This window comes from Hemicordylus capensis, chromosome 4 (genome assembly GCF_027244095.1).
Source record: "Hemicordylus capensis ecotype Gifberg chromosome 4, rHemCap1.1.pri, whole genome shotgun sequence".
NCBI lineage: Eukaryota > Metazoa > Chordata > Lepidosauria > Squamata > Cordylidae > Hemicordylus > Hemicordylus capensis.
The window spans coordinates 258,553,006-258,566,189 of NC_069660.1; the positions used below are offsets into that span (position 1 = coordinate 258,553,006).

At 42.4% G+C, this 13,184-nt stretch overlaps 1 protein-coding gene across 2 annotated transcripts in view; it reads left to right on the forward strand.

Moving 5' to 3' along the window:
- Positions 1-2,435, forward strand: part of RGS20 (regulator of G protein signaling 20) — a 33,332-nt gene extending 30,897 nt beyond the window's left edge. For both annotated transcript variants that reach the window (XM_053313528.1, XM_053313529.1), the window contains exon 5: positions 1,386-2,435. In XM_053313528.1, coding sequence (XP_053169503.1) covers positions 1,386-1,574 — 189 coding nt within the window. In that variant the 3' untranslated portion in view covers positions 1,575-2,435. The remainder of the gene's footprint in view (positions 1-1,385) is intronic.
- The last annotated feature ends 10,749 nt before the right edge of the window (positions 2,436-13,184 follow it).

Sequence of the window (13,184 nt, forward strand, 5' to 3'; positions counted from 1 at the left end):
ACAGTTCCTGTGCCAGAGAACCCAAGAGTAAAGAGAAGTGTGTGTGACAGGAGACAACCTAAAATACTTCAACAAGACTCTGTTACTAACTTTTAATTCAATTTGATTTTTGTCTGTTATAAAGTGTTGTATTGTACCAAGTAACCTTTTGCAGTTTATTTGTTTGGACATTTGTCCGGCGGGGGGGGGGGGCGGGGATCTTGTAGAGAGTATGACAGAGGAGTCAGAATGGGAAAGGAGGGGAAAATTGAGTTGCTGCTGAATAAACCTTTAGTTAAATCTACTTAGGATTTCCTTGTGTGTATGAGGGAAGCAGCTATAAAACATCTGTGCTACCCAAAAATATGTTCCTGAAGACTGCGGAGCCCTCTAGTATATTTGGAGGACTTCCAAGGGATGGGATTTCCAGGGGAAGGGGAGGTTGTCAAAATTTGCTCCTCCCCAAGCATCAGTGCTATGTTAGTCTGAAACTCACCCACAGCACCAGTGCATCTCATGAAGCACTAGCACTTCATTAGTCCAGGATGTCAACCAGTGTCTTAAGAAACACAAAATGAATGCAGTCCATCAACCACGTACTGCTGTGGCCTGCTGGGTGCTCGAGAACCTTTGCTTTTGGAGTCCCAAGCAGGAAGTAAAAACAGAGATTATGATCCAAAGTGGCATTGATGACTTTCTGCACATGCCTGGGAATTTTGTGTGTGGCAACTCACTATGCTCCTTTAAAGCTCTTTCCCAAAGGTCAGGGGACACTCTGGAGCACAGTGGACCCTCATGAGGTGCAAGGGACTGGTGCTGAAATGAAAATTGGCAACTGCCCCTATGAGCATGTGTAAGTGCATTGCACATGCATGGATTTATTTGAATTTCAGCCAGGATATTTTGGTATTACAAGGACAAGACATATCTCCTGACTAAAATTCAAACAAATCCATGCATGTACAAAGCACTTACACATGTTCATGAGGCAGTTGCTAGTTTTAACTTTCACTTGGACTCCAGAGTAAGGGAAGTTATCAACTGGAATATGCTGCAACCATGGTCATTGGGCTGTGTTTGGCTTGTTGGATCTTACAAGCTGTGGAGACCAGTTTTAAAACAATTCTTACCACAAATAAGTACATTATGTTTGACCCATGTACAGTCATTAGGTTAAAAGGATGGTTGGGGGAAAGAGAGAGAAATGCATTATAACAGTATCAAAGCCTCAGTGGTGAAGGTTCTGTAGATAACCAGAACAGACTTATTTGGTCCAACAATGGAACACACTCTGCCTGTACAGGCTTATCAGTTCCATTAAAATCACATTAAACCTTTTCAAGCACTTGCAGAAGAGTAGAAAGGGATGTTCTTGTGCACTAACAATAATTTTTTCTTTTTTACAGGTGAGCTTGGACTCCAGAGTAAGGGAAGTTATTAACCGGAATATGCTGGAACCATCAAAACATAGTTTTGATGATGCACAACTCCAGATCTACACTTTAATGCACAGAGACTCCTACCCTCGATTTATGAACTCTGTTATTTACAAGGACTTAGTTGAGTCTCTCTCTCAGAAATCAGCTGAAGCATAGAAGTGAATACATTTATTTTCATTTTACACACAAAATTCTGTTATTGTCAACTATCAACTAATATGGAATTTAGAATTGATTAACCATTACCTGAAAATAAATCCATCATGTTTCATATTTTAATACAAATGTCAAAAGTATTCTCATATGGAGTGGTTTCCAAACCCACAAGCTAACTGCAACTTCTGATGGGGTAATAGTGAGACCTGGTGACAAGAAAAAGTGTGTTGTTTTTTAAACACACACACACACACACACCTTGTATTTGGAAACAGCTTTCAGTTAGCTAGAACTAATTGGGAGCGGGGGATGCATTTTTTAAGAGTGGAGTAGTTATTCCACTACTCCACTTTTCCCCCATTCAAGATTCCGACCCAATACAATATGAATACTGTATACACAACTGTGGGGCTACAATTAGTTGAACTGCTGGGACCAAGCTTACACTAGTGTGTCATTTCACTTTCAATATTATCCTGTCTCTGAATCAGAAGCAAGTGCTCTGAACTCAAACCACCATAAAATTGGGCTAGTATTGAGACAACCATGTCATAACTATTGCATGTTCAATAAGGCACTACATTGGCAAGAAGCATCTGGAATTCAGCCTTTAACATTAACATCATTTGGAGTTTTGCCTTTTATTTAGATGGGAGTTGAATTACAACTTTCCTTGAACATGAGCAGTATGTTAGAAGTCAAAGGCAAAGCCAAGTTAAAATGTTTTTTACATAAATAAATGAAGAGCACTAGTTGGAATGATTTTGCCCATCAAGTATTTTGTTACCAGAATCTGTGGAATGAATTTTAAACATTGCATTGTTAATGTTTCTAGAAAAATTAAAGAACTTGTTTAGAAGAGAGGAGAGAGATGGGCATTTACTCTACTACCTTAAATAAAGCACATGCATGCTTTTCAGCTGTTTTTGCTATGAGGTTACTTGTACATATGGTTCTATATTTATGCTGCCACTACTACCATTCTTGTATTTAGAAGGGATGCCCACCAATTAGATGATTCATTGAGCAGCCTCATTTTAACACATTAACTGGGTAACCAATTAAAAAAAAATCACACTCTCAACAAAGCTATATTGAGGACATTAAGCATTCATTCTCTTGTCTAAATATGAAAATAGTTTAGAATTTAGAAAGCTTCCTAACTCAACCTGACTGAAAGGGGAAAAAAGGGCACACACTGTGAAACACCTCCATGGAGTAAGAGGTGCTACAACAAATACAACAAATACAACAAAACGCTTCCAAAGCATTTTACATAAAGAAATAATACATACATAAATAAAACGATGGCTCCCTGCCCCCAAAGGGCTCACAATCTAAAAAGAAACATTAGATGCTGGATCTACAAGTCTGCTACTATCACTGGTGGAGAACGTTTTCTCTGTTATCTTTATTCTCCAGTATAGTGTTGTGATTTGGTTGTTGCTATCGACAGCTTCAGACATTATAAATCTGTCCTGCTGTAGTTGTGGACAGCGGAGCAAAGGGAGAGGAAGTCTGGCCTCCACTGTGTCACTCACCCACACACCCTGCCGCTCACGCTTACAGTGAGGCTTGTCTGAAGAGAGCAGAGCCCTACCCATGATGGCAGGCACTCCTGTGATTGTGAGACAATCCAATCCAGATGGTGGGAGCACCCACCATCATGGGCAGGGCTCTGCCCTCTTCAAACAAGCCTCGCTCTAAACATGAGTGGTGGGAGGCGTGGGTGAGTGATGTGGTGTGGGTGGGAGTCCCTCTTCCTTCGGGGCAAATGTATAATGTTTGAAGAGGGCTTATGGATGCATTCAGACATAAAGGCTAATAGCAATTAATCGTAGATGAAGTTGTAACTCTGTTACACCTAAACACGTGATACAGCAGCTATGGGCTGAAATCTGCCTCCAGTTTGCCTTGCCAGACTCCAATCGGAACCTTCAGTTATCTCTAAAATTTGCTGCCAACTGAGGTTTTGCCACTGAAGCATTATGTGCTACTGCTGACTTGGCTATGACTGCGGTTTCGCGCTGATTTCCCAACCCAAATCATAGAGGAGGCGGCACAAACACACCCAGGGACTTGCTTTCTCCATGCTTTCGTTGCTTCTCGCTGGCAGCCTCTTGGAAAACCAGCCCCGCTCCTCCTGTCAGCTGTGCAGCTATGGAGTTGCCAGGCTACAGTGACGTCGACATGCCCCATCCCAGACTTGTCAGCCTGTCAAGCTTCATAGTTGCGGGGGGAGGGGGTATCCCTGATTCCTACTCTATCTCTTGCTCCCCCCACCTGGCAAGTGGTAGTGAGAGGACATAGAACAACAAGATGGGCACTAAGTGCTTTGCTCCCGAAGAAGAGAGCAAGAGTCATGTATGTTCACAAGCACAAACACCCCAAGTGACAACATAAGCAGGGTAACCCATCACAGAGCCACAAAGGGAAATTCAGCATGCGATGGAGGGACCCAGTCAGGTATAAAAGGCAGAGCCAAGCAGGGAACCTGAATCCGCAAAGTTCTTTGTTTTTTTCATATACAGGTAGGGGAAGGGGGGACCCAGCCCCTTCCCCAGGTTGGGATATTTGCTCCTTAATCTTGCTCATGAGAAGAAACATCTAAGAATACTAATTTCAAATGCACAAGATGGTACTCTAGGTGCACAAGGCAGTACTCGCAATGTATGCTGTAAAGAATCCCATTATCCCACAGACCGCTCTCTCAAGAGACCAGCAGACTAAAGGGAGCGAGAGAAAATGCTCTATGCAGGAAAGCCACAGGGATGGGTACTTGGGCGACTGTTCTGGTCTTGATGACTGCCACCACGCTGCTGTTGAACCCTGCTCCCTGCCAGCCCACGTGCAGATGTGCACCCCTGCCCACATCCCTGAAGAGCAAGCACAATGTTCCAGGGCAGCTGGAAACTGGGGCTGTCCTCTCCTAGGATTCCCCATGCTGGGAGATCTGCATGTGACACCAGGCCAGACTGAGCCTGGGAATTTTGAATGGGTTTAAAGGGCTGTGCCCAAGCCATGTCTACACCATCCACACAAGTGGGTAGGCCCTGACAAAGAGTCTCCTCATGGCAGAGATATCTCCTGGGGAGCCATTATTTGGCAGGGGGTGCTTCTGTCTAGGTTTGAGGATTTCTCACTGAAAGGTTGGGGGAAGGGGACCAGCCCAATCCCCTTTTGGGGGTTCTTGCTCCTCAGGCTTACTCATAATCGTGGCTGGTCACCAAGGTCAGTCCTGGGTAAACGGAAATCCTTCTTCAAGGATACAGCCACCCGACCCAGGGCTTACTGGCCAGGCATGAGAGTGAAAGGCCATGGGGACACCCCCAGACAACTCATGAGAAGGACCATTGTGGAGGTGGGGGGGGGGGATGCCCAGCCAAAGCATAACTAATTCAAGAAAGCAATCCCAATTCCCCAATAACACCTCCCTCATGAGAGGGTCAGGCTATGGGGGCTCTGAACAGAGCCAGGTTGCTATATGCAGGCAAACTGTAGGGAGGGCTATTCCAGAGACTGCTTTCCTTGCCTTGGGTACTTCAGGCAAGCTGCTGTGTTGTCTGGGGGACTGTGGGCAAGCTGCTGCATGTGCACCCCCTGCCAGTGCCTTGGAACAGCCATCCTGCTGTCCTGTGGTGGTCAGGGAACGGGGGCTCTCCTCCCCTGGGAATCCCCATGGCAGGATATCTGCATATGGCATGAAGACAGACCAGAACCCAGGAATTCTGAATTAATTTAAATGTCCGTTCCAGTGCCAAACCCCTCCCTCCCCACTGTACACACTCCCAGGCAAGGACAAAGGGAATTTCTAGATGGCATTTGGGTGAAAAAAAGTTTGCACAGGTGAAGAAGATGGGGAGGTTTAAGGGGGATCTGTTCTGTGTTTTGTTTGTTTTTTACAAAGAAAGAGTGGGGAAGAGGGGCACAGCCATTTCCCCGGGGCAGTGGTTTACAACCCCGGCTTACTCTCTCTCTCTTTTTTTAACAATATTTCCTCTGTGATGAGCATGACTAATAAAGCTCATGTGTACTACACCCACTTGTTGTGAACCAAGCCTGATTTGTATACTAGATATGCTCCGGAGCTAGCATATGAATTTAGGCTGGCTTCACCAGTGTCACAAAGTGACCAGTTCTTTTATACAGTGACCATGTATAGTCTGGGCAAAAGGGTAGAAAGTTGATCCAAAACACTCCTAAATGATTCAATGGGCTTTATTATAGAAAGTTGCTCATCAAGATAAAATTCAAAACAGGTCATCTAGGTTAAACATGTCTCTGATTCAAGGTGTAATGCAGTGTGCCTAGCTATCATATGGGTGTGCAATCAATAACTGCAGCTCTCTAATAAATCCTAAAAAGCATTTAGAGAGAAACAGAGAGAGAAGAAGCAGGAAGGTAGGGCTCAGGAAGGGAAAAGCAGCGATTAGTAGGGAGCAGGGAAGGGGGAAGCAGGCTGGGCTGTCCGTTGGATGGGCATCTCACGAGGTTCATGAAGAAGGCTTCAAAAGATTTGTTCATCGCTGGAGCTTGAGAGCGATGCAGGCTTCAGTTGAAGAAGAAACTCTGGAGCTGGAGAGCAGGAGCTTGGGAGCTATGCAAGCTTCAAGCAGTCAAGTGGTAGTTTGCTCAGAGCAAGGCAGAGAGAGAGAGAGCACCATGGCTGGGGAGTCTTGACTGCTTACTGCACAGCAGTCCATGGAAAGAGTTCCTGCTTTTAGCCCCACAGCTTTAGCAGCAAACTCTGGGATGGCTCTTGAGCACAGATCTGCTGGTTAGGCAAAGCTTGCTAGCTCTCTGTTCAGTGAGCTCCATTCTTTATACTTGTTTCTTCCTTTTATCTCCATAGAGTCTATACAAAATATCCTCATCCTTCCTGGATCCCAAAAAGGTGACAATTTGCTGCTACCCTCTGGATATTGTGTTTTAATTATTAATAGTGGTTCAGGATATTAGCTCAGTCCAGGGTCTGAGTTCCATCTCCTGTTAGCTGCTGTTTGGGGAGGAGATTGTTCTATTGACATTTGCCCAAAGCAAATCTGCATCTCTGAGCTTGCAAATGGGCATCATCTCTTGTCACCAGATTTCTGGCACCTGGTCCCCCAAGAGTGTTAAAAAGGTGTTAGCAAAGAATTGAAGCTATAGGTGTAAATCATTTTTGTGTGTGTGCATCTACCTAGAGTGGAATTCCTACAGACAGCAATTGGGTGTAAAAACAGGTTGCTTACCAGTAACTCTTGATCTGGAAGTGATCTGTTGTAGACATAAGCAATGGGTTCTGCGCCTGCGCAGGGACCTCACAGGCTGACTTAGTAGCTCCTCATGACACCCCTCCCGCCTGCACATGCTGTGCAAAGTTCGTTAAGATTGGCGGTTGGAACGTCTTCCTTTCAGTTTCTTGCAGACCGCCTGTGTTGATGATCTGAGACTATCACCATGCCAATGGGAACTGTCATCTACTGCAGTGGGGTCGGCGTGGGCAGGTCTTATGACTACAACGGATCACTTCCAGATCAAGAGTTACAAGTACGCAACCTGTTGATCTGGATTGTGATCCGTTGTAACGATAAGCAATGGGTAATTAGCCAGCTTTCCTTCTGGAGGCGGGTGCACCAGACCCAAAGCTCATGGCAATACTCTTTTCAGAACATTTCTTCCGAAGTAAGCCTTTAGGCAGAGCAGTCATTAACAAGGATTAACATAAGACTTTTTGCAGGAGGAAATGCAAGCTCTGCTTCTAGCTTCTTCCAGAGACATTATCTGATAGTAAGTTAAATTATAGCATTAGGATAGACCAAGTTTGGCAATTGTATCTCTTTTGAGTACCCATTTCACAGACATTGAGAATACAAAGCTGGATTGCCTCTGCCTTCACAAAGCAATTAGCAGAAGCAGTCATGAGACCTGGGTGTCAGGCCTGGTCAGTTCACCTTGAGTTCAGTCATTTATTGATCCCTTAATAAAATGGAATCAGACACAGGCCTGGATTCCATATAACTCTGGGTTGGTGACTCTGGGTTTAATGTTGGGATCAGGGTGTCCCCATCATGCTCACGAGACTGTCAGGCCATGGGTGCTCCAAGCAGAGCTGTGTGTTGGGAAGAAGTAAGCAGCGGTATCTCAGAGACTGATTTCCTGATCCCGGGGACAATGGAAACAAGCCCCCCGCTTGGCCATCCACACCTGTGCACAGGTGTGCCCTTGGCTGCAGCCCCTGCAGTCAACCCCACTGCCCCGGGGATGGGGGGAGAAAGTGCCCTCTCCTGCATTACATCTGAATGCAGCCTATGGCTCCCAGGAATATGGCCAGTAACATCCTGTGAAATGTCTCAACTTGGAAAACCACATGGGACTGAATACTTCCATACCACATGTGAAGGCAACCATGTATAATTTTATTTAAAACAGTAGTATTTGTAGGATTCTTACATGAAGTCAACCAAGCCAAGCAGGTTGGCAAAATGCTGCCCACTATCCTACTGTAACCAGTTTCACACATTTTTTTCTCCTTCCTATGACACACAGAACATGCATTAGATATTTCTCCTCACTTTCCCAGGTCTCCATGTCCATATGACTTGCCCTTGATCTTCTAGCTACTAAATTGGGCTCCAAAACTACTATCTCATCAAGCCTCTCTGCATAATAAGCCAATCTCACACCAGGCAACCCCCCCTCCATCCTATGGAAGCCCATTTTTCCCTAGCCATAAGCTATGTTATGATTTGAATTTCCACTTTTACCCCAAATTTAGGCTTATCTGATGCAGTTGCTCTCTTCATTTCAATTAATCATCACATAAAATCTAACATTTTATCCTATTCTGCTTAATCTATTGGTACTAACTTTATCACATATTTATCACAATCAAGCAGTGAATACTCTTAATAGGGGACAGCTTTTCATGCATTCATATTTTCAAATTACATGCTCTTCTGAGCACCAATATATTTCTGAAGAGAAAGGTCACAGGACTTAAGCTTGCCTGGTAGTCCTGTTTCAAATCCCATACAGTATCCAGATGAAGTGCGTGGAGATAACACATTCTTAGACACTCATATGCATATCTAAACATTCTTCATCACAAGTGGATAGTCCCCAGGATCCAGATTTGAGATCTGACTTAGATGAAGTAATGCTTCCAAAGTAAAAACATTACTTCAACTGAAACGTTACTTTATTGAACACTACCTTAACTGAAATTAACATTAGACAGATCTTGCACATACTGGTGACATTGGTACTTTGCTTCATTAAACATTATTTTTGCTTACTATTACTGGAGACATTATTGTAAACACACATACACAGAGATTGAAAGCAAAATACTAGTTTTACATAGGAAGAGGAGAAGCTGTCCTGTATAGCAACCCAAGGACCTATTTTATAGGATATGGTTTAACTCAGGAAAGCAACACTAGTCCTATGAAAGAAGATATTTTAAAGCAACAACAGATTACAGTGATCTGTGAAAACAATGCCTAAGAGATTTCAGCAGAGGAGCCTTGATCAGATTGTTTTAAAAGGAAAATAGTAGAGTATAGAGATGTGCACAAGCCAGTTCGGAGTCTCCTCTGGGAAGTGACAAACTGGCTTAGGCGCTGGTGTTCAAACTGGTTCTGCGAGGCAGGGAGCAGTTCCCTTTAAAGGAGGTAAGAAGCTCCTTACCTGCTCACCTGCTGCTTTTCCAGTGGTGGCACCCACTCTACAAATGGCTGTGTGTGGCAGTATTCCCTGCAGCCTCTGCACTGTGTCAGCACACACATGGTCAGCATGCATGCTGCCACATGGAGGCTGCAGGGAACAGCACGGCAGCCGTGTGCAACCATTTGGAGAGCTTGTGCCTCAGGCGAGCAAGAAGGAGCTGCTCACCTCATTTTTAAGGGAACCACTCCCCACCCTGCTGGCGGCTACCCAAGCGGTTTGTGCACATCCCTAGTAGGATACTCGCATGGGCCAAATAGATGTGAAGAATACTTTAAGTGGGAAAACAGCACTGAGAAGAGGGTAACGTAAACCCTCTCCCCCGACTATGGCTCCTATTACTTTTTTTTTTTTAAGGACATGGATCACCTTCTGCCCACCTGGTTGCACTCTCAAAGTGGAAACCGACTGGCAGGAAAAGGTATCTTCCTCTAAAATAGAATCCAGGCTGGTAAATACTGTACATGTTGCTTTTCCTCCTTTTCTAGCCTGTCAGCTGTATTCCCACTAGGGCACTTCAAAACAAAAACATTAACTAAGACTCCTCCCAACTGGGAGAAAATACATACCCACACTAATTTACTTGATTGTTGAAACGCAGCATGTTGGAGATGTGTTTTCCTTTTTCCATGTTAACCATTAAAAATAATAATGAGATCTGTCATTACACATTATCAAGGGAGATGACTTGGAACAAAATTTGTATTGTCAGAAACATCTCACCAGTGACCAAAAGTTCCATCACCTTACTCCATAAATGATGAATCAAGCAATAAAAATGTACCCCAATGCAATAAGCTGCTCTGCCACTGGAGTGATTGATGTTCCTCCCACCCCTCTCACAATCTTACTTTTGTGTCAATAGGCCATGCAAAATAGGACAGGTAATTCTAAGAGGTACCCAAAATAGATGGGAGTAGAGGTACAAAGGGCAACTCAAGACAATTTTATTGATTACTGCTCTGTGAGATGTTGAGACATTGGATTACTAACATGCTGAAGCAGCATAGAAATAGCATATTAGACTGAGGATTCACTCAAAACACTTAAAGAAATGATTGGTATTCAATGACTGGCAATTCTAACCAAGTGAACATGGACATGGTAAGTGAAACACACTTTTAAAATATCAAGATCAACTTAAAACTGGTATAACTGAAGATTAAGAATGATTTGGGTCAGGATCCAAAGAAGGAAAATGCAGCAGGAATAAACTGCACATACAATCTGCAGTTCTGTTGTCTGATTTTGCTGCAGAAGTTCCCACTGATGAAGAGAGAATGGATGGTTTAGCAACCATTTTAAAGAGTTAACGTTTCCACTTTGGCTCTCTTATCAGAGACAAACCACAGACCAAAGAATTTCTTTAAATATACTTGAGCTTACACACACCCAGTAAGGTTTTGTTTTTAATGGCTGCTCATCAGGACACATCACATTAGTTTCCTAAGTTCAGAATGTCCTGAAAGTAGCTTGCCACGAGGACTGGGCAGCTGCTGTATATTCTCTTTCCTTGCCTGCTGGGTGAACTACTTGCATTAACCAAATTCCATTCACACAAATAAATTCTAAATAAATATGATACTGAATATTCAGTAGACTTAAACCTGGGTCCACATTCCTTTCTTGGCCATGGATTTGCAATGTGATCTTAACAAGCCATTATCAGCCTGAGCTCCCCATCCGTGAAGTGGAAACAGTAGCATCTCACATGACTGCTGTGAGATGAATACAAAGATGCTTCCAATATATGGAAGAACTGGGCGATATCTACTGATGTTTCACTCTAAATCCCAGATTATTTCACTCAGTAAGTTTCATGTAGATGTTAAGCAGCATGCAGAACCTACCCCTGCAATACACAATGGCATAATTACCATAGCACAGAGTAACAGTCACGTAGCACTATCTTCCTCAAAATGACCAGGAAAACAAATGATTGCAGACTCAGGGAAAGAAGAAAAGAATGGGACCAATATGAAAATTCCATTGGTGAATCCTCCAGCAGACTAGCAAGGAAACCTCTTTAAGTGTTTTTCACCCATCATTTTGCAGGCGGATTCATATTTACTATGGAATAAGTCACGCCTACTGTCACAGGATCAATATACCCCATGGTTTTGGGGATAAAAGCCATTACTACTTCAGACCTGGCATTTATCAAGCAGCAGGATACCCATTAGGAACTTGCAACCATCTATTCCTCTGACATTACCAGTAAGAGGTCTGCCCTTTATATAACAATAACTTCCACAGAACATTCATGCTATCCAAGTATTCTTTTCATTAGACAATATTAAAATTGTATGGATGCTTCCAACTAGAATGATCAATTGATCCCAACTGCAGGTGCTTACATTTGTTGCCCTTTAATTATTGACTTCATCAGCAAAAGTTACACTACAACTAAATATCAACAGCTCAAGACTGCACCAAAGTTTACAAAATCTATAAACCAAAATATCTTTTATCAGCTAAAAAGAGAAAGCACTAAGGCGGGGGGAATAACACTATTCTTTCAGCTTTATTAATCTTACCCCTCCACTTTCCTAATCTGGTCAAAATCTTAATTAAGGCCCACATCCCCCTTTACTACTATGAATATTTACATACCGCTTTTCAACCAAATACTGTCATTTCTACATTGTAAATCAAGACTTAATAGAACCAACATTGCAGTTATTAATGTATGTTTTTAGTTGAGCAGTTAAATATTTCAGTATACTATTTAATTTAAATCAAATTCAGGTAAGGGTATTATAAGTAGGATGTTGTATTTAAATTCTGATCTGGGTCCATAAATACAAGAGCTCTGATGTTTTGTATTACTGAATTTTATTGACATTATTATTCTTGTTTTAACATGCAGAAAATCAAAGCTGTTCCTATTCACTTATGGAAATATTGGTTCAAAATATCTACTTTGCAAAGACCAAGTTTTTACAAATTGGATAACTAATTAAGACTTTAGATTGTATCTAAATATAAAAGGCTGAAGCCCAGTGAAGCCATATGTGCACACAAGCAACAACTGCACACAGCTGCAACATTAAGAGCATAAAAACACATACTCAAGTACTCTGCCTCTAAGAGACAGATCCCCTGACCTGCTCACAAGCAGGACATGATGGAGATTACCAGATGTTAGGAACAAACGAGGAATGGTTATCAGTCTTTGAATATGGTCTCTCTTTTTTAAGGAGTTACTGTTATTTGCTTATGTGTATAAGTCTGTTGTGGCTTCCTCATTTGTATAATAACAGCCATAACAGGTCTATACTCCATGAATGTATCTTATTTTTATAAAGGCATCTAAGCTAGAAGTCATTTTCATGAAAATCACTACAAGAGTTAAATTGAAGACTATTTTTATACCAAATTGCTGCTTCTCTTTAGCTGTCAAAGATATGCAGTTATAACATTTTTATGTAATGCATCATGCAATGAAAACTACATGTACAGTTCTTGCACGTATGCATATACATTTGTCAATAAAAGAAAAATTGACATTATTAAACACATTAACTAAAGGCAGAACTATTTATTGCTATTTTAACACAGTACCTCAGTTAAAACCTGGTTTCATGTGGCATTCTGAGCCTTGGGAATATGTGTTGCCCTATTCCATGCTGTATGCGAGTCTCTCTCAATTTAGATTAAAATAAACCAAGATTAAAATAAACCAGGTTGTTTGCAACCTGGTTTATTTTAACCCACTTACCTGAAATAAACTGCATTCTGAAATAAAGGTTTGAAATGAGTCACAGATCATAGTTTATTTTGAGCAAGTAGGTTAGAATAAACCAAGACTAGTTAGTTCAGACATCATGATTGATCTGAGTTTATTTTAACCAAAAATCAGTATGCTCATACAGGCATGGGAGAGGGGACTGCACACTCACA